Here is a 26,915-nt window from a genome sequence, read left to right as displayed (position 1 = left end):
CTCAGGAATCTATGAAAACATTTTATTACAGTATTTGATGCTGTAATAATTTTTTTTAATTTTCTATAAATTCCTGAGAGTGCCTAACTTCATCTATGCTGTATACTGTATTTTCCCAGTGCACCCAGGCGAGCTTACCAGGGTGAACTTGATGAACATACAGTATGTATTTTTTTTTCAACCTCACCTACTATGTAACTATATATATATATATTTTTCTCTCTCTTTCTTTTCACTAAGCAACTTGTGCACTCACCTTGTTTCCCTTCATAATGCTAAGGGCATTTTAGGTCTGGGATTTGCCTGTTTTAGTTGCACTGAATCGCAGATACAGTAAAATAAATGCTTCATTTATTTAACCCTTTAGGCACTTTCACATATTTCACAATGTTAAGTTCACAAGACCATGAGAAACATTCTGGATGTGGTGCAGGTACGTGCTGAAGTGGCGCTTACCTGGACGGTGTTGGCGCGCTTTAATAGGAGCGCGGGCTTTCTCGTGTTTGTTTTCAATGAGTGTTTGGCCAATTCCTTAGCAACATACGCTATATACTGTAGGTATTCAAAGTTCTAGTATTACTGATACATTCCGTTTTAGGGGTAGGTCTGAGCTCGCCTCATTCTGTGTTACCATATAATAACATGTTGACCAATATAATATCATGCAGAACAACATAATAACAAACATAGTTTGAACTTGGTTGACATGTCTTTCTTAAACCTCATCTACTATGTATGTAACATGAAGAGCAATATAATAATATATAGAGTATACAAATAACCTATTAAATCGCCCATTGACCCCCCCTTCTGATTATAGTCCCTGACCCCCCCAACCCCTATCACTGTTGTGAAGTTGGTACCCCCCCCCCCCCCGACTCCTTGTGCTGCACCTGTCTCTGCTCTCACCCCTCCTGTCTCCTGTTGCTCCCCTCACACGCACGCTGCCTGTGTCACACGCTTCTTGCTGTGTGCATTGTGTTGTCACTTCTATGCATGAACACTTGCCTCTCAATAACACTGGCACACACATTAGCAGTGCTCACGGTCACTGCATGCAAACACACTTTGTGCGCACAAGCACACACTCACTATCTGTCCAAACAAGCTCACATTTATTATCTGAGCAAACATGCTGCCTGCGCACACAAGCTCACACTCACTATCTGCAAACAAGCTCACACTCACTATCTGAGCAAACACACTCATCTGTGCATTCATGCTCACACACACACATCGGTGCAAACACCCACTTCCTATACTAGTGCACACTTGCTCACACACTGATTATACTTGCAAGCAGCCTCCTTTAGTAGCCAGTGCTCACTCTGTCACACGTGTCCTGGAGATGTGACTGACTGGCGTGTTTCCGCAGGGGACGCTACTGAGAAAACACAGCAAGGGGATAGAGAAGGTAAACATGGGAGTCTGTCCGGGTACACAGCAAGACTGCAGAGCATTGCACAGTAGGTCAGGTCTGCAGAGCATTGTGGGGGGTCAGCGAAACCTGCAGAGTGTTGCACAGTCAGACATGCAAAGCGTTCCATGGTCAGCCCGGCAGCGTGTCGCACAGACTCTCAAAGCGGTGCACGGTTAAACTCGCAGAGCATTGCACGGCCAGACCTGCAGAGCATTGCACGGCCAGACCTGCAGAACATTGCAAGGTCAGACTCACAGAGCATTGCACGGCCAGACCTGCAGAACATTGCACGTTCAAACTCGCAGAGCAATGCGCGACCAGACCTGCAGAACATTGCACAGTCAGACTTGCGCAGCACAGACTCAGCGCATTGCGCCGTCAGACTTGTTGTAAGTACAGAAGTCCAGGGGCCTGTGTGGTAGGGAGGATGTTGTGGTTATGTAGTTATGCTTAGGATGTTTGTAGTTGTGTAGCTTTTTAACAGTGCATTGTGTTGTTGTGTATGTGTTTAGTTGTGTAGCTGTGTAATGGCGCATTGTGTGTGTAGCTGTGCAGTGTGTGCAGTATATATGTGCGGTGTGTGCTATGTAAAGTTGCGTAGTTGTGCTGTGTGTGTGTTATATGTATTAGTGCAGCGTGTGACGTGTAGTTATGCTGTGTACATTATGTGTAGCTGTGCAGTGTATGTACGGTATCCGGTGTGTAGCTGTGTAGCTGTGCAGTGTGTGTGTGTGGTATGTGTAGCTGGGCAGTGGATGTGCAAGGTGCAGTATGTGTAACTGTGCACTGTGTGTGGTGTGTGTAACTGTGCACTGTGTGTGGTGTGTGTAACTGTGCACTGTGTGTGGTATGTGTAACTGTGCAGTGTGTGTGTGGTATGTGTTGCTGTGCTTTGCATAACTGTGCAGTGTGTGCGGTATGTGTAACTGCAGTGTGTGTGCGGTATGTGCAACTGTGCAGTGTGTGTGCGTTATGTGTAACTGTGCAGTGTATGTGTAACTGCAGTGTGTGCGGTATGTGTAGCTGTGCACTGTGTGTGCGGTATGTGTAGCTGTGCACTGTGTGTGCGGTATGTGTAGCTGTGCAGTGTATGTGTGGGTTGTACATCACACTCACATTCTGGTGTTAATCTCACACTTCTCTCTCCAGAGCAGGGTGAAGCTGACGTACCATGCAGATGTAAGGACACTCTGTGTGTGTTCTGTCTGTCTGTGCGTTTTCTACTTTTTCTCTCTCCCTCCCTCCCTCTTTCTCCCATTCTCCCTCTCTCTCTCTCCCATTCTCCCTCTCTCTCTCTCCCATTCTCCCTCTCTCTCTCTCCCATTCTCTCTCTCCCATTCTCCCTCTCCCATTCTCCCTCTCTCTCTCCCATTCTCCCTCTCTCTCTCCCATTCTCCCTCTCTCTCTCCCATTCTCATTTTCTCTCCCATTCTCATTTTCTCTCCCATTCACCCTCGGTCTTCCATTCTCCCTCTATTCCCCATTCTCCCTTTCTCTGACCCCCTCTCCCTCTCTCTCTTCCTCACCCTCCCTCTCTCTCTCTCCCCCCCCCTCTCTCTTCCCCCCCTTGCTCTGTCTCCCCCTCTCTCTACAGTAGCTGAGTTTAGACCGCCTGAGTGTTGCTTTGGTGAGCTCAGTCCTGTGTGTGGCGGTTAGTTCACTTTACGCTATGATAGTAACGATGAACCCTTTTGGGTGCATTGTTGGCAGGAAAGGGGTTAACCTGAAGTCGCCAATTAGCCTCCTAACATTTTCATTCATTTTTATTGCTCTTATCTAGAGGGGTGTACAGATAACATTGCACCCTAAACATAATCTTACAATCTAATGTATATTGTGAAGCAAGCTACAATACAGAGAAACAGAGCATCCCTCCTCACAGAGCTTACACTCTAAAATACATAGGGATACAGTTCCAGTACAGGGAGAGAAGAATCCTGCCCCACAGAGCTTACTCTCTAATCTAATACACATAGGAATACATATTCAATACAGAGAGAAGGTCATTTTGCCCAAAGAGTTTACAATGTAAAATACAGAGGGATACAGATACAGTAGAATACAGGAAGAGGAGCAGCAATGATGTAACAGTAGGTAGACAAAAATCTGCACTTGTGATCTACAGTATGTAGCAGTGTGTGCTGGCTGTGTGTGATATCACAGTGTAGCTCATGATAACAGTTTAAGAGAAAAGGGGATTGTATACTGTAGCTAGGAGGTGGGGGTGGAGTGGTATTTCCCTGCTCCCCCATTCTGCAGTTCGGTGTCCTGTGTGTTGCTATCTGTGTCACGTTTTATGTCTTTATAAAAACCAACTTTCCCTATTATTTACCCCTTTCAGCAATGCAATAAGGAGCAGATTTTATGGAGCAATAGGAGGAGGTATAGGGAGCGGTTATATAGAGGAGTTATAGGGAGAGGTCATATGGAGCAATAGGGGGAGTTATAGGGAGCAGTTACAGTATATTGTGCAATATGAGGAGTTATAGGGAGGGTTTATATGGAGCAATAGGAGCAGTTATAGGGAGCGGTTATATGAAGCAATATGAGGCGTTATAGGGAATGGTTATATGGGGCAATAGGAGGAGTTATAGGGAGCGGTTATATGGGGCAATAGGAGGAGTTATAGGGAGCGGTTATATGGGGCAATAGGAGGAGTTATAGCGAGCAGTTATATGGGGCAATAGGAGGAGTTATAGGGAGCGGTTATATGGGGCAATAGGAGGAGTTATATGAAGCAATAGGAGGTGTTATAGGGAATGGTTATATGGGGCAATAGGAGGAGTTATAGGGAGCGGTTATATGGAGCAATGGGAGGAGTTATAGGGAGCAGTTATATGGGGCAATAGGAGGAGTTATAGGGAGCGGTTATATGGGGCAATAGGAGGAGTTATAGGGAGCGGTTATATGGAGCAATGGGAGGAGTTATAGGGAGCAGTTATATGGGGCAATAGGAGGCGTTATAGGGAGCAGTTATATAGAGCAATAGGAGGAGTTATAGGGGGCAGTTATACAGAGCAGTAGGTAGAGTTATAGGGCAAGATTATGACGCAGTAGAAGTTCTAAGTGACTTATTATAAGTTCAGTGACACACACATAATGAGTGTTATGATGTACGCCACTTTTCTTAGTGTCACATTCTCCCCGTCTAATGATTTGCATCCGATGTTGGAGGCTACACTAACCAGCCTCCAGGAGTTATAGTGCAGCATCCCTGTATAAAGTGTTTATTGGCTCTGTGTGGATGTAACTATGGTGGGTTTATATTTTCCGCAGGGGACCCAGCTTATCATCAACGCAGCCAAGGAGTTCGGACAACTTTCAAAACTCAAGGTAAGGTGAAACACTGCCTAATTCCGTAAGGATTACGGAGAAAATATTGTAACCCCTCCGGAGACAAAGGGGCCAGCAACACTTTGCTATACAAGGTCGAGAGAAAAGGGGTTCAGGTGTCCCTGGAAGGTCCTAATGGGATTTTTTGGGGGTATGTTTATGTTGTAGGATCATATGGTGAGGGAAGAGGCGAAGAGTCTGACCCCCAAACAGTGTGCAGTGGTGGAGCTTGCGCTGGACACTATTAAGGTATAGGTCTGTGTGTCCTCGTGTAACGTCCATCTAGTGTCACAGTGCTTCTCTCTCTCTAGTGTCTCACTGTGTGTGTGTGTGTTACTCATGTCCCAGGGTATCATGTCTCCAGTGTCACCCTGTGTGTCTCACTTTCATGCCTGTGTGTGTCTCTGGTGTGACCCTGTGCTTGTCGCTCTCCTGTTATCACCTGTGTCTCTCACTCAGCTGTCACCCTGTGTGTCTCTTTTGTCACCGTGTATGTGTGTGTGTCTGTTACACTCCTGTCTCCCTGCATGTGTCTTGTGTCTACCTGTGTGTCTCTTATTCTCCTGTCTCCCTATGTGTCTCCTACTCTCCAGTATCCTTGTGTGTCTCCGTGTGTGCCTCGCACTCTCCTGTCCCTATGTGTGTCTCTTTGTAGCATTTCGCTGTGACTCTCTGCCTCTGTCTCTTTTCCAGCAATATTTCCATGCAGGGGGTGTTGGTCTCAAGAAGACCTTCCTGGAGAAGAGCCCAGACCTGCAGTCTCTGCGCTACGCGCTCTCTCTCTACACACAGGCCACAGACACGCTCATCAAAACCTTCGTCCAAACGCAGTCTGCTCAGGGTGAGGTCTCGTCCGCTTCTTCCATAGTCACGTCTTGTAATGTGGGAGTTAGAATAGCAGAGGGTGCCGCAGTGACAGAGGTGTGTATTGATGTCAGTAGTGGAACAGGAGAGGCTGCTGCAGTAAGAGAACGGTGTGTGTGGATATTAATACTGGCATAGTACTGAGTGCTACAGTGACAGAACTGTGTGGATGTTAATACTTGCACAGCAGAGGGTGCTGCAGCAACTGTGTGTGTGGGTGTTAGTACTTGAATAGCCCAGGGTGCTGTAGAGCGAGATTTAGGTTCAGTGGCTTCTGTGTGTGGATGTCAGTACATGAATAGCAGGACGTGCTGCAGAGGAGAAGTGGAAGTTGAATGTGTATGGAAGGGATCTATACATGGATAGCAGAGACTACTGCAGGGGTCAGGTGTGTGTGTGTGTGTGTGTGTGTAACAGAATAGCAGCATTCTGAACAGAAACGTGTGCATCAGGGTGTATGTAAACGCGCGCGCGTGTATGTGTATATATAGATATATATGCCCCTCTCCCTCCCTGCTGCTCTGAGCCCCCTCTGCTCCCTTCCTCACTTCTCTCCCCTCTCTCTCTCTCTCTCTTCAACCCCTCTCCCTCCCCCAGTCCATGGTGGAAAAGGTATTAGGTTTACCCTTAGCGAAGAGACTTATCCAGAAAAGGGTACGTCGCTGGAGCAAAGCATTCTGGGAGCATGCCCTACCCTCCCACGCCAAGAGCCGTTAAACCCTCCATTGCCAGAATGTGGCTACACCGCTCAGCATCTTATTACATTGCGCTGCAGTGTGTTGCTGACCCGCTGTGGCAGTGAAGGGATTAAGGGGACAGCATGTTAAAGCTCCAGTGCCACTTAGCGGCCAAGACGTATAACCCTTTCCGTGTCAGTGGAGCAATGCGCTGCAGGCCTCTCCGGCACTGGAGTGGCTATCCTGTGTCTCGACAACTTGTATGTACTGATTATTAGTGGCACTTCGCTAAAGGACGCAGCAGAGATTCCAATGCTGCAGAAATTATTTCGAAGTGTTAACCGATAAAGGAGCTTACTATCGTGGGGCCGCTTAAGTGGGACTGAAGCGTTTCCATCTTCTCTGCCAGCAAAGCATCGAGGGTACACAATCGGGCCCCGTATTGCAGGAACAAGTTTGCCCCCACACCCCCCACCTACAAGACTTAGCGGGTTGACCTACTGCCTGTCTAAAGCATGCGATGCATCAGAAATGCCCCCATGACGAGGTTTGCAGGGTGGGAATCTTGCAATCTGTCCTCCCCCTGCCAGTCCACTTCAGAGATGGCCGTGCTGCAGCGTACAGCCGTGCAGTGTACGACTGAGCACCTCTGTCCTCCCCTAGCGTAGACATACTCAGTGTCGCTATATGTGGCAGAGGATATTCTGTTTCATTATATGCTGCAGCGGGGGTAAGGTGGCTTTAACCCCTCTGGCAGTGAAGGGGTGAAGGAGATTGGAGACAGACCTCTACATGGTAATGCTGACCGAGTCCCGCTGGGACAGTGTGCACGTATGATGGAGGGGGGAAGTTGGTCTTTGTATGTGCTGAGACTAAGACATGGTGGTGAAGGGCATTGAGCTGAGCTGCATGTTGCACTGGGAGAGCATGCAGGGACTGTGTGGGGGAGGGGCAGGAACTGAAGGGGTGCAATGCGGTCCCCCATCCCAACACATTTTAACATTGATGCTGCATTGCCGGACTCTGGAGTTAGGTTACCAGTTGAAAAGAGGGAGGTGTTTACAAGAGGCGGTAACCAAACTCCTGAGTGCCTCGTCTGACCCCCTGCAAATGTGGTGACTGCTGGCAGGTGGAGGGGAGATAATGGTGCAATAAGTCACCCATTCCAGGCCACTTTATGTGGCTTTAATGTTTCATTACTATTTCCCCCCAATCTACTCCTAGCCACTTCAAAGGCCAGTCAGACCCTGTCAGCAGTTACACCCTATCCCTCCAGGGAAGGGGGTCGCTATGTTCTTGAGGTTGTAAGTGTAACACTTTATTTCTTGCTCCCCCAGGATCTGGAGTGGATGATTCTGTGGGTGAAGTTTCTATACACGTGGAGCTGTTCACCCATCCGGGCACGGGGGAGCACAAGATCAGCGTAAAGGGTGAGTGAGGTGGGCACTGCAAAGCGGCTGGAAGAGGAGATTAACTGCTCAATCCTGACATGGCAACAAGGCACCCAGACATGTACAGATCAGATGTGCCGTATGCCGCCTGAGTCACGATCTCACTCTCCCCCTTTCTCTCTTTACCGCTACTTCTCTCTTTTTCTCCCCCCTCGTCTTTTTCTTCTTCCTTCCACCTCTTTCCTTCTCCTCCCCCTCCTGTCCTTTTCCACCCCTCCTCTCTTTCCTCCTTTCTTCTTCCCCCCCTACTCTTTCCATCTCCCCCCTCCACTCTTTCTTCCTCCCCCTTTATTCCCCTCTCATTCTCTCACTATCTCTCTTCCTCTTTCCCTTCCCCTCTCTCTTTCTTCCTCCCCCTCTTACTTCCTCTTTCTCACTCTTTCTTCCTCCCTCCCCCTTTATTCCCCTCTCATTCTCTCACTGTCTCGCTTCCTCCTTCCCTCACTGTCTCTCTTCCTCTTTCCCCTTCCCCTCTCTTTCTTCCTCCCCCTCTTACTTTCTCTTTCTTCGCACAGTGGTAGCTGCTAATGACCTAAAGTGGCAGACCTCCGGGATTTTCCGACCCTTCATTGAGGTGAACATGATCGGCCCCAACCTGAGCGACAAGAAGCGCAAGTTCACCACAAAGTCCAAGAACAACAGCTGGGCCCCTAAATACAATGAGAGCTTCCAATTGTGAGTGACCAGCAGAGCTTGCACACTAATCCCTCACTTGCACTGATCCATAGAGCTTGCACACTATCACATCGCACGAACTGACCAGCAGAGTTAATACCCTAACCCCTCGCATACACCAAACCACCGAGCTTATCTAACCGCAAACATGCTCTCTCTCACTCTACCTGCTCCTTTTTTTTGTACGTTGTCCTCCCTTCTCCCCCTCCTTTTTTCCTTTCCCCCTCCATTCATCTCCCTTTTCCACTTCCATCCCCTCTCCCTTATCTACTTTTTTTCATCTCCCACCTGTTCCCCCTCTTCTCTTTCCCATTCCATCTCTCCCCCCCTTCTTTCTGCGCTTACTCCACCTTCACCCCCTTTCTACTCACTCTGCCCTTCCCACTTTTTCACCTCTTCCCCCCCTCTCTACCCTTGTAGTACGCTGGGTAATGAGAACAGCCCTGAGTGTTACGAGCTGCAGGTCTGTGTGAAGGATTACTGCTTCGCCCGGGAGGACCGCACGGTTGGCACTGCTGTCATGCAGCTGCGGGACCTGGCGCAGAGGGGTAGCTGCGCTTGCTGGCTCCCCCTCGGTCGCTGCATCCACATGGACGAGACAGGGCTCACCATCCTGCGCATCCTGTCCCAGCGCAACAACGATGAGGTAGCCAAGGAGTTTGTCAAACTCAAGTCTGACACTCGCTCTGCCGAGGAGGGCAGCTAATGGAGTGGCTTCACGGATATACCCCCCACTTGGGGTACCTTGTTTTACCCCTCCACTGCCTTTCACCCGAGGCCCCAAACTGTAAATAGTTTGAAACATAATGAGAAGGGAAAAAAAAACATACAAATGTTTTTTTTTAAATACGACGTTTAACCCCGTCAGTGCCTGCAGCACAGCGCAGGTTTGTAACGCTGGGCGCATCGCTTTTCGGTGAAGCGTATGGCTCTAAACATCGCTCCTCTATCAGGCGTACGCCCCTGTGCATCGTTCTTCGGGGCAGACGTACGGGCAGAGCATCGCTCTGAGTTCTGGTGCACAGTGCCACACAGCACATCGCAGGCTGTATTGTGGCAGTGGTGGGGTACACACACACACACACACACACACACACACACACACACACACACACACACACACACACACTTTCTCTAAGGGCTGCATAAACATGTGCCATTGCATAAACCCTTTCACTGCTGAGCCACCCGAGCACACTTGTGTGGGGGGGCCGCATCAACCCTTTGCATCGCTCCGCAGGGTTCTCTGGCGAGCCAAGGCTAGGGCCCTGGTAGTGGGAGGGTTAACAGCCTGAAATGAAGACAATGTGCCTCTAAAAAAAGGGTAATGTTAATAGGCTATCAACCTCCTATAACCCTCACGCGCCCCCCCCCCCACCCCCTAGGGTTGCCTGTACCCCCCTCCCCCCCTTCCATGTGTATATAGATCCACTCTGTGCCAGTGTCTTATTCTGTGCAATGGTGCTGCATGGGTATACGTTTTCTATTACAAACACACCCTAAAACCCGCCCCTGACACGTATTTCACGGCTCCTAGAAGAAATCAATTCACTTTGATACTTCCTGCCTCCCCCAATGCCTTGGACTGGAGGGTCACTTAGCTTTCTGCTACGAAGGGAAGCCTTTACAGACGACTGCCAAAATGCAGTCATGTTATCACCTCCCCCTCCGAAAACTGCTCCACTTAGCACTGTAGGGGTCAACCCCTCTCCCGGACAGCAGGAGAGGCAAACTCCCCCTCATCCCTCCATCAACTGCACAAGGGGTTAAAAACCTGTCTGATTTCTTTTTTTAAATGTGGCATGTTGGTGTCCAAGGAAATAACCTGCGGTGAGATGCATCAGAAGCCCCCCAAAATACCCCTTGCCCCCTTCCTGAGTGCATGTGGAACCGTTTTGCACTAATTTGGACATTTTTTGGTCTCTGTAAAAATATTTTATTATAACAAACATTAAATAAAAAGAAATAAAGACAGACCGAGTGTGTGCTCACTGCGTGGTTGTGTGTACAGTGCTGCTGTGCAGGAGTTGGGAGACCTTCTGGTTAGAAGAAGGGCTGTATTGGAAAAAACACTGGATGGCGCTCTAACCTTACCCAATAGAAGTGCTCAGTGATATAAAACACAGTGAATATATAAATAATATTAATAATAATAAACGTGTATTTGATGTGTACACCAAAAACCTATGTAAGGGGGGTCACCCCCTGTTCCCCTGATCTTCCTTTGCCCCCTGCCTTACCCCTGTGGCAATGTGGGAAGGGGACGGCAACTTCTCCTGGCGGGCACCGCCCTCTTGGTTGTGGCGCGAGCTTCGCCCATGCGCAGTAAAGATCGCGCACGCGGTCCCCATAGAAAAGAGCTGTACCAAGAACTACAATTCCCAGCAGCCTCTGGGGACTGCACTTTCACCCTTGTCACAGGCAGCATTGAAGCCAATAGAGCTGGCAGCTTCTCATGCTGCAGAGTTGCAACAATGTTGTGTGCAGACAGGGTTTTTGTCAGTTGGAGCTGGGGAGCTGTGAGGGAAGGAAGGGTGCAGGGAGCGAGTGCAGCTCTTGCACCCAGATAGGTACCCACATCCCAGGTAGGCCCCAACTCCCCACCAGGGTAGTGGGTAATTGGTAAGGGACGGCCCCAGTTAGGGACTCTGCCCTTAGTGTAGTGCTGCCTTGTCAGAGTCATGGCTGTCAGTGCTGTGAGGTCTGACAGGCAGGCACAGTGTTGTGCAGCACGGTTGCTGCACGTACCAAGTAGGAGGCAGTGCGTTACTGCAAGTACTAGGGATTAGTTAGTTAGAGTCAGGACCGGGAAGTACTAGGGAGACGGGATAGGCCAGTTAACCCCTTAGGTCCCAGGTAGGTCCTCACTCCCCAGCTTGTGGTGCTACAGGGAGAGGCCCTAAGTTAGGGACCGTGTCATGTAGTGCCAGTGATAGACAGGGACACAGTGGACGCTGCGTTCCTGCTGAAAGGAGACTTGGGCTCAAGTCTACGCCCAGAGAGAAAGACTATCTTCAGGGTGGGACCGCCCCTGGCGGACCCCAAGCAAGGATTCACCGGACCGGATCAGATGGGATCCCAGAACGACAGATCCTTTGTGAAGTTCCTTGCAGGCCCGAGTGCAGGAGCACTCGGCAGGTACTCTATAAGTGCACCAACAAAGATCATAACATTCTGTTAACACATAGTGGCAGCGCTGACCACGGGACAAAGGGGGTTGGGCTGTGGGCATCGTGTGGGGATGTTATACGGTGGTGATGTTCTGAGTATGATGTATTAGTTATCGTTTATTCATTCAGTAAATCTGTTATCCATAATACTGGTGTATGTGGTTTCTGGGTGGGTTCCTATGTTAGGGTCATTCTACATTTCCATAGAATCCTGCATAGGTGGAGGTGCTGAAACCGAGACCGTTCCAGAGGATTCACCCCAGGCTCTCACTAGCGGAGGCTCAGGCCTCCTGTGAGCCTGCAGGTATATGCACCACACCTGGTAACACCGCATGTTCTACGCACCCACACTATATATGCGATTGGGTGGGGTGGAATACCCGTTACACCTACTATAAGTGAAAGTGATGAAAAAGGGGCAAACCAACATCACTCAACCCTCTCGTATAGACTGTTCCAAAAGTCTAGACATAAGCAGCTCTCCAAATACCAGGGGAGCGATGGGGGGTGCCATATGTCCTGGAACTAGATTCCATATTCCTGTCTTTCCTTTAGTTTATGGGATCCATTTCTCCCTTGTTTAATTACTTGTCAGTTTCCCCTGTCCCAGCAGCAACGCTGCATGTAAAATGCAACATTATTGCTACATGTTGTAGTTCCCTCAGACATTTCTGTGAGTTGCCATAGCAGCCCCAGCCTTTCTCCCCAGAATGGGCTAGTCTGCCCCCCTTCTGTTTGTTCTAAGATAGTCTGGCCCAAGGCTATTCCCTTTACCCACACTGCTCCTCACTTTCTTTTCACCCTGGACTCTGAGTGAGTAACTGCCTGCTATATACCCCAGCAAGGCCTTTTTGTTTTACACTGTCTCATCATTGATACACTGCACATCAGACAGAGAAGCACCCTCTATCTACATTACATCACCAAGCACCTATCTCCCTGTGATTTCCCTCAATAAAATCAAGAAAGAGAAAAGGACTTGTTTGTGCTTTGGAAGAGGTGAGACATGAGTTAAGCTAACTGGAGTCATCCATACACCATTCGTGACCCTGGCTTCAGGATAGTAAAACAAAGACCTGTGTTAGGGAATCACACAGGAGCTACTACTCAAAGACTTTATGCTATACAGAATAGTCTCTGGACAAGCAGCAGCTTCACTCTGCCAGACAGGGCAGCAAGCTTTATACAGCAAACTGCACGCAGCCTGCAGCCTTTCAGATAAGCAAGCAGATTTACACTGGACACAGCCAGCATACACCTTGCACACGAGGCAGCAGCTTTGCAGACTGACAGGGCACCTTACACACAAACCTAATTGCCTTTCTCTGTCTGAGTTCCCCCCCTGCACAGCCCCACAGTGAGGAGCCACCATCTCACCTACCCCTGCGCACGTCCCCACGGCTAGCGCCATCAAGGGCCACGCTACCGGACACCCGCCAGGACACGGGTCAGAGCCACCGGACACCTGTGAGTACAGCTACCCCAACGCTGAACGCTGCAGGACACCGCTCGGCATCATCTGAGACAGTCGCCCATCGCTGACACTGGTAAAAGACCGCACGCCACACGCATTGGCTAAAGGCCTACACACACCTACAGCATGGCAGAACTCAGAGCCTCACCAGACATCACGCAGGAGAGCGATCACTCAGACACAGAGACCGCTGCGCAACTGCAACAGGCGCAGGCGGGCGCAAGGCCCAAACGGGCAGTCACACTGACACAAAAGGCCCGCGAAAAATATGAGACCGACATTGAAGCGCACCGCGCTAAATTAGAGTTGGCCTGGGAAACAACCACACTTGGGATACGCAATGTCGCCGGCGCCGGCAATTATGTACAACAGCTCGAGCAGGCAATAACTCAATTAAAGATAGATCACGCACGCTACCAAGAGCTGTAAGAGGCATACGTCACTTACTTGGCCAGAGCTAACACCGGCGAAAGCTTGCAAGAAAGGGACCTACAGCATAACATTGACTTGACACGTGACAGCCGCGTGCGAACCTCTATCACGGAAGCCGAGACTAAGAGGAAAGACCTTTTGCTGGAAACCGCATCGCAGCGCTCAAGCACATCCAGGCATTCTTCAAGGTCAGCAAGATCAGCGCGATCTAACATGTCCAGCGCGAGCGCTACCAAGGCGCGAGCCACCGCAGAGGCCGCGCGCGCCAGGGCCGAATATGGTCGGAGAGAGGCAGCCGTAAGGGCAGAAATCGAATCCAGAGAGCACGCAAATAGACTGCGGGCGGCAAACGCGCACCAAGTAGGTCTTGACCTAGTGTGGGAAAGGCTAGAAGAGTCCTACGGCAGCCCCAAAGCAGTCGAGGATTCGCTCTTCAAAAGAGTTGACAGCTTCCCCAAGATCACAACTAAAGACTACTCGAAGTTACGAGAGCTCGGGGACCTGCTGCAAGAACTGGAGTTCGCAAGGAAAGACCATTCCTTAATAGGTCTCAACGTCCTAGACTCAGCTCGTGGAGTGAGACCCATCCTGGAGAAGCTACCCTTTAACCTCCAAGAAAGGTGGATTTCACAAGGTTCCAAATACAAAAGCGAGAAGCAAGTCGTCTACCCCCCATTCTCAGTTTTCTTGAGCTTCATTCGCGAAGCAGCAAAGACGAGGAACGACCCCAGCTTCATCTTAGGAGCGCAGACCACATCCAGCGCCAGCCACCCGAGGAACGAAAGGTCAGCAGCGAGATACAAGGACTTCAGAACACCCATCTCGGTCCACAGGACGAACGTGCCTCCCACGACTCAAACTACTCCCGATTAGTCGGTCGCCGGAGACAAGAAACCAAGGGACCTCAACAAAGAATGTCCTATTCACAAAAGGCCACACCCGCTTAACAAGTGTGTCGGATTCAGAATGAAACCCATAGAGGAGCGAAAGAACTTACTCAGGGAATGGGGAGCTTGTTTCAAATGTTGTGCTTCCACAACTCATTTATTCAAGGACTGCAAAGAAGTCATGAAATGCACAGAGTGCGATAGCGACAGGCACATAGCCGCTTTACACCCGGAAGCTATGAAGCCCAAAGCAAGCAAGGCCCCTAACCCTTCGACAAAGCAGGGCGGGGAGCAAGAGGGGGGAGATACACCCCCCACGACGTCGGTAGCATCCAAATGCACAGAAGTATGCGGAGAAGGGAACGACGTCAGATCTTGCTCTAAAATATGTCTGGTAGCCGTGCACCCAGAGGGACAACCCCAAAGACGACCAGAGCAACCGATCACTGGTCAGGTCAGAATTCTTCGACATGTTCAATATTCAAGACAGTGCTTCTCCTTACACTCTCAGAACGTGCGCAGGGCGAATGGAGACTACAGGGAGAAGAGTGAATGGCTACACCATATGCTCAATAGACGGCAAAGTGAGCATGCCCCTTCCCACACTCATCGAGTGCAATCACATGGCAGAAGATAGGAGTGAGATCCCCACACCAGACGTGGCGTGACACCATCCCCATCTAAAAGCTATTGCCGATCGTATCCCACCTCTAGACGAAGGCGCCCAGATCATGCTGCTACTTGGCAGAGACATCATGAGAGCCCACAAGATCCGTGAACAGCGAAACGGGGACCACAACGGCCCAACCGCTCAAAGGCTCGATCTAGGATGGGTGGTAGTGGGAGAAGTATGCATAGACAGAATACGAGGACCCGACAACGTAGGCGCCCTACGAACAAACTTGTTGGAGAACGGTCGCGCATCCCACTTCAAACCCTGTCCGAACCACTTCCAGGTCCACGAGAAGCTCGAGACCAAAAGGAACTATGGAGACGCGCCTGTGGCAGGAAAACACCCCAATGGCCTAGGGGGTACAGTGTTCCAGACCACAAAAGACGACGAGAAAAAGGCGCCATCAATGGAAGATAAAGAATTCTTGAGGTTAATGGATAAGGAGCTCCTCAAGAACGAATTAGGCAGTTGGGTGGCCCCACTACCATTCCGCTCGCCAAGAAGACGCCTTCCAAACAACAGAGACCACGCCATGTCTCGACTCGCTTCGCTTCGCCGTAACCTACAAAGGAAACCGGAGACCAAGGAACACTTTGTGGCCTTCATGCAGAAAATCTTCCACAGTGGCCATGCAGAGTCGGCGCCCCCACTGAGAGAAGGCGAAGAATGCTGGTACCTCCCGTCATTTGGCGTCTACCACCCCCAGAAACCTGGCCAAATTCGAGTGGTGTTCGACTCCAGTGCTCAGCATCAGGGAGTCTCCCTAAACGATGTTCTCCTCACCGGGCCGGATCTGACGAACAGTCTTCTGGGAGTGTTGATCCGCTTCCGCAAGGAGCCAATCGCCATAACAGCAGACATTCAACAGATGTTCCACTGCTTCCTTGTGCGAGAAGACAACCGTAACTACTTAAGATTCCTCTGGTACCAAGACGACGACATAGAAAACGAAGTCACGGAGTACCGCATGAAAGTACATGTCTTCGGGAACAGCCCATCACCTGCGGTGGCTGCCTACGGCCTCAGAAGAACGGCCCAAGACGGAGAAGCAGAGTTCGGGAAAGACGCCAGGAACTTCGTCGAAAGAGGCTTCTATGTGGACGACGGATTAAAATCAGTTCCCACCGAAGAAGCCATAGATCTACTCAAAAGGACACAAAAGATGTTAGCAAATGCCAACCTAAGATTGCACAAGATAGCCTCCAACAGTGCCATAGTGATGAAGGCGTTCCACGCAGATGATCAAGCAAACAATCTCAAGAATTTGGACATGGGGACCGACACGCCTCCCATACAGAGGAGCCTGGGGATAAGCTGGAATCTTAAAACAGATACCTTTTACGTTCCAGGTAGCCATCGAAGAAAAGCCCTTCACATGTCGCGGAGTCCTGTCCACCGTTAACAGTCTTTACGATCCGCTAGGATTCGTGGCTCCCGTCACTATACAAGGGAAGTCTCTCCTCAGAGAAATGTCCTTCGAAAAACAGGAATGGGACACCCCACTACCCACAGAAAAACGGAAAGAGTGGGAGACGTGGAAGCACTCCTTGAAGGCCCTTGAGCAACTTCAGATCCCACGCCCCTACTCACCTATATCTCTCACCGCCGCACACAGCAAAGAGCTTTGCGTATTCTCAGATGCCTCCACAAAAGCTATAGCAGCGGTGGCCTACCTAAAAACCACGGACGTGGGTGGAAGTCACCACATGAGGTTCATCCTTGGCAAGGCTAAGCTGGCGCCACAACCCGACCATACTATACCCAGACTCGAGCTGTGTGGTGCAGTGTTAGCGGTAGAACTGGCGGAGCTCATCGAGAACGAGATGGACAGCAAACCAGATGCCGTCAGATTCTACACGGACAGCAAGGTGGTACTGGGATACATATACAACAAGAAAAGGAGATTCTACGTATACGTAGCTAACCGTGTAGAAAGAATCAGGAAGTCAACCCAACCAGAACAATGGCACCACGTGCGCACAGATCAGAATCCCGCAGATCACGCCACCAGATCAGTACCCGCATCTCAACTGCAGAGCACGTCGTGGCTCACAGGACCAAAGTTTCTTGCGCAGCCCGCGGAAACGCCACCAACCCCAGTTGGCGACTTTGAACTCGTGGATCCCGAGAAAGATACGGAGATAAGGCCCCCACAAGTATCCGTGTTACTCACCAATGTATTGCACAAAAACGCATTCGGATCACATCGATTCCATCGCTTAAGGTGTACAGCCCTTCTGCGAGCAGTAGCCCATCTCAGGCATATAGCCTCCTCCTTCCGCCAGACACCAGATAGTAAAACTACTGGCTGCCACGGCTGGCACATCTACAAAGGGCTGCGCACCGTGGAGGAAGTCACAAGGGCTAAGGAAACTGTTCTCAGTCATGTTCAGAGAGAAACGTATGCGGAAGAGATCAATTGCATTCGCAGAGGGAAGAGTGTTCCCAAAAACAGCCCACTTTGGAAGTTGAATCCCTTCATCGACAATGACGGCCTCATGAGAGTAGGAGGCCGCCTCAACAAGTCCCAACTGAGCAGGGAGGAAAGCAATCCTCTTATCATCCCTGGCCGGCATCACATCGCTACCTTGTTGGTGCGCTACTACCACGAACAAGTCATGCATCAAGGACGACACTTCACCGAAGGCGCTATTAGGGCGGCGGGCATTTGGGTCGTTGGCATGAAAAGGTGCGTGGCCAGTAATCTCCACAAATGTGTTAGGTGCCGAATGCTGCGAGGCAAAAGCCAAGACCAAAGGTCTTGGCAGATCTACCTATCGACAGACTTAATACAGAACCCCCCTTTACCTATGTAGGACTCAATGTATTTGGGCCCTGGATGGTCATCTCACGTAGAACGAGAGGCGGACTAGCAAACAGTAAGCGATGGGCAGTACTCTTCACCTGCATGAGTACGCGAGCTATACACATCGAGATTATAGAATCTATGGATGCTTCAAGCTTCATAAATGCCCTCAGAAGATTCTTTGCAGTCAGAGGACCAGTTAAACATATACGCTCCGATTGTGGCACCAATTTCGTTGGAGCATGTAAGGAATTACAAATAAACACTAAAGATAATAGAGACAATAGTATCCAAAGATACTTGCGCGACCAAGAGTGCACATGGACATTCAACCCTCCTCACTCCTCTCACATGGGTGGAGCATGGGAACGCATGATTGGGGTAGTCCGGCATATCTTGGACTCTATGATGCTAAAAACCGACCTGACTAGACTCACTCACGAAGTGTTATCCACATTCATGGCCGAAATATCAGCGATAATTAATGCTAGGCCCTTGATTCCAGAGTCAACAGATCCAGAATCGCCAAGTATTTTGACACCAGCAATGCTGCTAACCCAGAACGTAGGGAACATCCCCACCCCAGTCGAAGGTTTCAACTCTAAGGATATGTACAAACGACAGTGGAGACTGGTGCAGCGCTTGGCCAACACATTTTGGGATCGCTGGAGACGCGAGTATCTGGTGACACTCCAAGAACGCCATAAATGGTAAACGGTTAAACCAGATATCCAAGTAGGAGATGTGGTTCTGTTAAAAGACAAACAGGTGACAAGAAATGAATGGCCCATGGGAATTATAATCAAAACCATCCCAAGCGAAGACGAAAGGGTCCGCAAGGTGGAAGTTCGGGTGACCCAGAATGGAGTCGTTAAAACCTTTTTGAGACCTATCACAAAGACTATCCTCCTAATGCCCAAATCGGACTATAACAAAGAAGAACTGACTACCAGTTCTATGGACTCTGAGAGACATTGTGGTGCATCAAGCTAACCTAGAGCTGTGCATTCACCTACTTTACCGAGATGGCAAGGACTTCAAGCTGATGGTACCGGCCGGTATCCCATCGTTATGTGGACATGAATTTTGCATGTTATGTTGTATTGCACATATGTTCCACATATACCTAAATAGTGGTATCTCCAGATACCAGACAGGGAGTGTCCTGGAACTAGATTCCATATTCCCCTGTCTTTCCTTTAGTTATGGGATCCATTTCTCCCTTGTTTAATTACTTGTCAGTCTCCCCTGTCCCAGCAGCAACGCTGCATGTAAAATGCAACATTATTGCTACATGTTGTAGTTCCCTCAGACATTTCTGTGAGTTGCCATAGCAGCCCCAGCCTTTCTCCCCAGAATGGGCTAGTCTGCCCCCCTTCTGTTTGTTCTAAGATAGTCTGACCCAAGGCTATTCCCTTTACCCACACTGCTCCTCACTTTCTTTTCACCCTGGACTCTGAGTGAGTAACTGCCTGCTATATACCCCAGCAAGGCCTTTTTGTTTTACACTGTCTCATCATTGATACACTGCACATCAGACAGAGAAGCACCCTCTATCTACATTACATCACCAAGCACCTATCTCCCTGTGATTTCTCTCAATAAAATCAAGAAAGAGAAAAGGACTTGTTTGTGCTTTGGAAGAGGTGAGACATGAGTTAAGCTAACTGGAGTCATTCATACACCATTCATGACCCTGGCTTCAGGATACCATATAAAAAAAGAAAAGATTACCTAGTGCAATATGCTACACACACTGAGTGAAAAAACAAACAAAAAAAGGGGCTCAAAAATGACTACTCACAACGGAGCAGAGATATAGAGCAATATGCCAGCCAGTACTCGTAATGTCTCTGGATGGTGCAGGTAGATATTCCCAGCGATAACAAAAAAGATAGAAGTGCGCAACCATAGATCGTACCAGTGCACTAAGTAATTATATTAAGGTGCAAAATAATGATATATATATATATATATATATATATAAGAAATACATATACGTGAACTTGAACAAGGGAGCGTCTGCAGCTGTTAATAGGGGTGGCTCGACACCACCAAGAACAAGAACAGAAAAAAACAAAAGAAAACAGCGCACAACGCTCATAGTGAAGTATATCAATAAAATGTATTAAATTACAAAAGATAGGTAATCTGCGTACATCAAGTAAAGGAAAAACAGCATGTCATGGGACATAATTACCCATACGCCACACCACACAGGGATCAGGAACACCACGGGTCAGCAACCAACTGTTACTACAGTCCAGGGCAGTCCACGAGTCACCAGCGTATCTCCAATATAGGACATTCACTTCGCGTGTTACACCGGAGGTTCCGTCGGCACTTGATGGTCTCACTCTAAAGTGCCACGTCGGTAAGGAGCAGTAAGGTACAATATGTCCCAGGAATAGAGTCCCTTCTCACAGGCTTAATCCAGCCTGGCGCGTCTCCAGCACTGGCTCCACGTGTGGCACCAGGAGTTCCATCGGCGCTCGGATGACGTCACTGAAAGGCGCCGCGTCAGTGATGCGGAGCGAGACACGGCAAAGGGGGACTAATACAATCAGTAAAGTTCAGACATTGATATGCCAACGCGTTTCAAGGCTACAGCATGCCTCTTCATCAGGGAATGAATATCTACATATTTGTACTTTCCACACTATCTTGCTGTATTCTCTCCTTATCATGCCTTCCAAATATCTACTTGGGAGAGGCTAAAGAAGAGGAGGATTGAGAAGATTTGCGTGGGATTCGTGATTACAGCAAGGAAGAGGTTAAAGCACAGATCCTCTCCACTGAAAGTTACAAGATTTATCTTGTAAGTAGTCTCACTGTGGTCGTACTGTCCTGTATGCATCTGTCCAGATATACTGCGCAATTTGTGTTTTTTCTTTAACCCTGTATTAGGGGGGACTAACGAATTCAACTGCTATCGTCATTTTGGTTGGGAACATCATTTGGACATTTAAAGGACTGCACTGTATGGACACTTTCTATTGAATTAAGCGCCAGGTATCCCATATGGTTTTTGTATGAGGAATGAACATATTAATGAACAAAGCTGCTATATATCCCCCACACAGCCCCGATTGGCCACACAAAAATGGTTATTAACCAACCAGGACTAGTGTGGGCGGGCACACAGCAGCTGTGTTCTGAAACGATCACATACCATAGAGAAAACTATAATTATAATCAACAAATATATTTTTTTTTAAACAAGGACAATAATATTGCTGCTGAGGAAAGAGAAAAATCATTAATAAACACACAATTGCGTATGAAATTAAAGTAAAATAAATTACACAGGAACATGTGAAAACAAATGCACACATGTATAGAAATATATGTACTATTTACCTATGATAACATAAAAGGTATAAAAAATGTATAACATTTATATTTTTTTTATACCTTTTACAGTATATTATCATAGGTAAATAGTACCTATATAAAAGAATGTGTTTATTAATGATTTTTCTGTTTCTTCAGCAGCAATATTAGTCCTTGTTTTTAAAAAATATATTTGTTGATTATAATTAAAGTTTTCTCTATGGTATGTGATCGTTTCAGAACACAGCTGCTGTGTGCCCGCCCACACTAGTCCTGGTTGGTAAATAACCCTTTTTGTGTGGCCAATCGGGGCTGTGTGGGGGATATATAGCAGCTTTGCTCATTAATATGTTCATCCCTGATGAAGAGGCATGCTGTAGCCTTGAAACGCATTGGAATATCAATTTCTGAACTTTAATGATTGTATTAGTCCCCCCCTTTGCCGTCTCGCTCCACATCACTGGCGCGGCGCCTTTCAGTGACGTCATCCGAGCATCGACGGAACTCCTGGTGCCACACGTGGAGCCAGTGCTGGAGACGTGCCGGGCTGGATTAAGCCTTTGAGAAGGAACTCTATTCCTGGGACATACTGTACCTTACTGCTCCTTACCGACGTGGCACTTTTGAGCGAGATCATCAAGTGCCGACGGAACCTCCGATGTAACACGCGGAGTGAATGTCCAATATTGGAGATATGCTGGTGACTCATGGACTGCCCTGGATTGTAGTAACAGTTGGTTGCTGACCCGTGGTGTTCCTGATCCTTGTGTGGTGTGGCGTATTGGTAATTTTGTCCCATGACATGCTGTTTTTCCTTTACTTGATGTACGCAGATTACCTATCTTTTGTCATTTAATACATTTTATTGATATACTTCACTATGAGCGTTGTGCGCAGTTTTCTTTTGTTTTTTCTGTTCTAGATATTCTCAGCGGTCTTGGACAAAGAGAAAGCAGACCATAGTGTAGGTCACAAAAGATTTATAACACATAAAAACTCACAAGTGGAGGCTTACAAGATCGAGATGGAAAACAAGCAGGGTAGCAATATTCACTAGTAGTCTGGCGAGTCGCGATCTCACGGCTCCATTACTCTGCTACACACACCGCCGACAATGTCTTCCGCATTCGGCTGGAAGTGATGTCGCGGACAGTGCTTAGATTACAGAAAAAGAATTACAAGAACATACAATTACAATAAATGCAGATCAGTTTCTCCAAATAAAAGGAGAAAACAGAAAACCCTATACATTACCCTATGTAATAAGTTTTCTCCCAGAGAGGTCACTGGCGCAGAAAGATGAGATATCATGTGCTTGGTCCAAACACCCTTCTGTTGAAATCGGATTTTCATAAACATTTGCAAAGCTTTGAGTACAATTTTCCCCCCATTTAAACAACATAAACCCACCCGTCATAAATCAGCTGTTAGATTGACAGTTTTATGACAGTTAAAAACACCTTTCAAACGACATTTAAACTTTTTCTCAATATCTAAATGCACTCATAATTTTCCTTCCCTAACACTTACACACACGTGAGCTAATCACGACCATCTTAATCCTCAACTTGAGCGACAAATGGAAATCTGTCCCTTAGTACCTTTTAACCAGGCAGTGTGGTGTTACTACCTGCCATTCTGTGACACTATTACAGATTTGTAACTCTTATTATGCAGAGGAGATGACTTCACATGATATTCTCATTTTTAATAAAGACCCTCTTTGGTTGAATACTTTCTTAGCTATGCCCCCTGAACCTTGCAGAACCCTCCAGAGAATGCCTTTGAAGCTAGCTCTAAAAGGATCATGTTTATAAAGTTGTCAAAAGGGCCATATTTTATTCCCATCTCTGGCTAAACAACTGCCCTTATCTCAAGATTCTATCAGCTCCATACAACCCATCTGTTACTTTTTAGTGGGCCATACATGATAACCCACCAATTAAGTTCTGTTTGCAACCTAGCACCCACCCATGACAAGCTGGACCTGTCATAAACCCAATACATTGTATTTTTAAACCCAACTTGTACCTTTATTAACCGCTGAAGCACCAGACTGGTTAGAATACATAATATCTCATGATATTATCATGACAGGCAGTAACACGGTAAGTGACCCAAGCGCACACAATGTGGGGAGCAGTGAGAACATTACAGAGACGATTTTTGCCATGGATGGAGCAGCCATCGACAGGAGTGAAGAGTTCACTACCAGCCACAGACGGTGAAGCACAAAGGAGCATTCCTGGAGAAGCTGGGGAGAGCAGAAGGTGGGCAGAGCACGGGGTACACATGAAGAGGTGCTGGGACTGGCCCAAAGACTACCATTTACCCCAGCTTCCAAGCCCCACAGCCAAGCGGATTAATGTGGTGAGACTGCAATATAAATGTAATGGGGAAATCCCTGATAAATGCTTTATTGGCAGAGTCCTTCTGAAGGAATCTATGGGGTTTCAGACTTTGGCCATCTCCGCCTTTATTCATACCCTATGTAACAGGAAGTCTGATATAAGCTTCAAAAGAGGTGAGCTATTAGAAGCATTTTGGTACAGATTTGTGGTCTTGAAATTCACACACCTGTGGAAAGACTTTGTGGCCATTTCTGAGAGTCGTCCGGCAACTAAATTATTGACCATTATATTTCACAACGAGGCTGTTGCTAAACAGGACATTATATATTGGTTACAGAGACAATGTTTAAAACCAGAGACGAACATGAAACACAGACAGAGCTCAATGCACATCCAGCAAAACTTTAGGCACGGTACAGTGCCTAAATATACATGTATTGATATCTATTAAATAAAATGGTCTTTTAGTTTAACATTTTGGCCAAATTGTTGTAACACACCTCAAGGGTCCCTACACTAATATAAATTCTTACAAACCTGTGCATTGCCAGGAAGAATGATTTATAATAAATATGTCAAAATTAGTTGCAAAGTTCTAAGTCTCCTCTGGGACACTTATACGCTTATATATGTGTTGTGGTTATTTGGGGGGTTCAACATGAGCTTGTGGGTGTTCTATATGTGTTACAATTCTTGTTCAGCTGGTCTTAGCTGATTGGAGGGTGGCAATCTCCTACCTAATTTAAGCTCACCCCCTCCCACTTTTAAATGGTTAAAAGCTCACTCCATAGCATCTCCCACTCTCAGGGGAACTTGCCTGCTTGCAGTGTGATTGTGACAACTCTAATACAGAGTGCTTTTCCTGGTAATGTACAGGTTAATAAAAGCTTCAATCACACTTAGAACTTTGCAACTAATTTTGACATATTTATTATAAATCATTCTTCCTGGCAATGCACAGGTTATTAAGAATTTATATTAGTGTAGGGACCCTTGAGGTGTGGTCTGCCGTGTAGTGGCTCAGGGACTTACAACAATTTGGCCAAAATGTTAAACTAAAACACCATTTTATTTAATAGATATCAATACATGTATATTTAGGCACTGTACCGTGTATAAAGTTTTGCTGGATGTGCATTGAGCTCTGTCTGTGTTTCATGTTCGTCTCTGGTTTTAAATGTATATTGCCATGCTCAGTAGCACTCCTCTGTGACACTTATACGCTTATATATATGTTGTGGTTATTTTGGGGGTTCAACATGAGCTTGTGGGTGTTCTATATGTGTTCCAGAGACAATGTACCTTACTTTGTGACCTGGAAAATATAGAGGAGGAGATCTGGGAAGGAGGGTGTGTGTGGACTGGCGGCAGTCAATGTGAGGTTCTGGGGCATAATCATTTTGTCTGTCCTAATGTTGTGATGTGTAATTTGTGTGAGGGACAGGGTAATTCTTTTAGGGAGTGTCCTGAGGCAGTGCATAATTATGCTCCCCAAGACAGTGGGACGGCCCCAGCGGAGGAGACCCCTGTAGTGGAGGACACCGGGATAATTGTTCAGCCCTCATCTTTGTTACAAAGTACTGAGATCTGAGGGGGTAATATGGAGGAGGGAGAAACACCAGAAGCCCCCAAAAGTGAGGGAGGAGGGAATAGCAGATATTGTGAAAAAGGAAGAAGTGCCTGACTACGGACCCCAAGCAGCCTATTAAGGTCGCATCGTGAATGTTAACAGTACAGACAGTCCTCGTTTTACAACGCTTCGCTTTACAACGAATGGCTTATCCAACGCTATGCAATGCATACCTATATTCATTTTTACAACGCCAAAATGGTTTATCCAACGCTCTTACGATGCTTTGCAACGTTGTGTATGTGTATATATATACACATTCACATAAACAACGTTGCAAAGTGTCGTAAGAGCGTATATATATAATGCTATATAATATTATATCATACTATATAATATATTTATTATGTTATATTATATATATAATACAGTATATACACTATATAATTTATGTGTGTGCTGCATATCTTATTGCCTGCATAAAATATTTGGTGTATTTTAGTGTTAAAAATGCCTTCAGGAACGGAACCTTTCATTTAAACGTGTTTCACTTTACAACGCCATTTTGAGTAACGCATTGGTCGGATAACCGAGGACTGCCTGTATTAAAATCCTTATTATAGCCTCATATTTATACATAGGCAGTGTGTAATGACACTAATGGTGTAAGTACTAAGTCTATACCCTGTTATAACATCCTACTATAAGGGTGGGTAGAAGTAGATGGGAATACAGGTCAATTGGGAAATCTTTATTAAGAATAAATGTGCTAGCAACACGCTATCACTACAGAGATCCTTACAGAGAATTGTAGTGTTGGAAGCGCCACTCAAGATCCCATAAGTGCCTGGATGGACCGGCACTTTGCCGGTCGGTGCAGAGTACAGTTCTGAGCTCCGGCTCCCATGTTACATGGGGTTGGAGATTACCCACTCTTCCACCTACAGGAATGTGTCGCTGACTAGGTACTGTAAGCCAACAGACCCAACGTACGTTTTGCGATCACGCAAGGGTATGTGCCCGCCTCTATATCTGGAAGATCCTTTATACTCTCCTGGGGTGGGGGGGTGGTGGTGATGTTGCTAAGTAGCCCCTTATACTCCAGAGAGGGGATGTATGTCACAGGAGATCAGAACTTAACTCAAGGATCAAGACACTTGACAGGACAAATCAGTTCAATAAAGAATTTTTATTCCAGCTTACTCACAAAAAAAGGGTATACCTAGTTAACTAGGTGCTGAAAGTACTGCTGAAAAATCATTCTCTGCCACAGCTACAGTCCCGTAGCATAAAGCACTTTGAATTTCCTACAGACACAGCCCTCAGCCTCGGTTTTGACTGTCTACAGCAAACCCCTGAACATACCGCTTAGATCCCCATCACGTTAGGATCCGAATGAGCTGTGGAGTGCCAATCATGTTCCCCATATCTAGCTTTCCCGCTGCCATAGAAAAGCATGGTAGAGGGGCTGGCGACCAATCACAGCACAGATGCTGTTCATGAACCAATCAAGAGGGTGCGTGTTTACAAAGTTACAGGGCTTGTGGAGGGAAATCTAAACAGGCCAATGGGAGCAGTGCTTACCGAAACTCGCCAATAGCTTCCCCCGGCCTATAGTTTATCTCACGCTGGGCTGGCACCACTCAGGCGGGGGAGGCAACCAAATGCTCAGCTTTTTGGGTGGATGGTCCCCCAGCTCCATCTACGGCCCTGGACACCATCTCCTTTGTCCCTGCAACTCTATTTTCCCTCCAAACCCAGCAGCAGCCATTTTCTCTTGACATGCGGGCTGCACAAAG

The 26,915-nt window shown here is 47.5% G+C and overlaps 1 protein-coding gene across 1 annotated transcript in view; it reads left to right on the top strand.

The window, feature by feature from the left end:
- UNC13A (unc-13 homolog A) overlaps positions 1-10,401 on the top strand; it is a 74,858-nt gene extending 64,457 nt beyond the window's left edge. Inside the window, exons 37-44 of the mRNA XM_075611309.1 lie at positions 1,376-1,414; positions 2,570-2,599; positions 4,697-4,753; positions 4,922-5,002; positions 5,447-5,594; positions 7,632-7,724; positions 8,261-8,420; positions 8,841-10,401. Of these exons, the coding sequence (XP_075467424.1) occupies positions 1,376-1,414; positions 2,570-2,599; positions 4,697-4,753; positions 4,922-5,002; positions 5,447-5,594; positions 7,632-7,724; positions 8,261-8,420; positions 8,841-9,126 (894 nt within the window). The 3' untranslated portion in view covers positions 9,127-10,401. The remainder of the gene's footprint in view (positions 1-1,375; positions 1,415-2,569; positions 2,600-4,696; positions 4,754-4,921; positions 5,003-5,446; positions 5,595-7,631; positions 7,725-8,260; positions 8,421-8,840) is intronic.
- The last annotated feature ends 16,514 nt before the right edge of the window (positions 10,402-26,915 follow it).

This window comes from Ascaphus truei, chromosome 8 (assembly GCF_040206685.1).
Source record: "Ascaphus truei isolate aAscTru1 chromosome 8, aAscTru1.hap1, whole genome shotgun sequence".
Lineage (NCBI taxonomy): Eukaryota > Metazoa > Chordata > Amphibia > Anura > Ascaphidae > Ascaphus > Ascaphus truei.
This window is presented reverse-complemented; position numbering and strand designations above follow the sequence as displayed.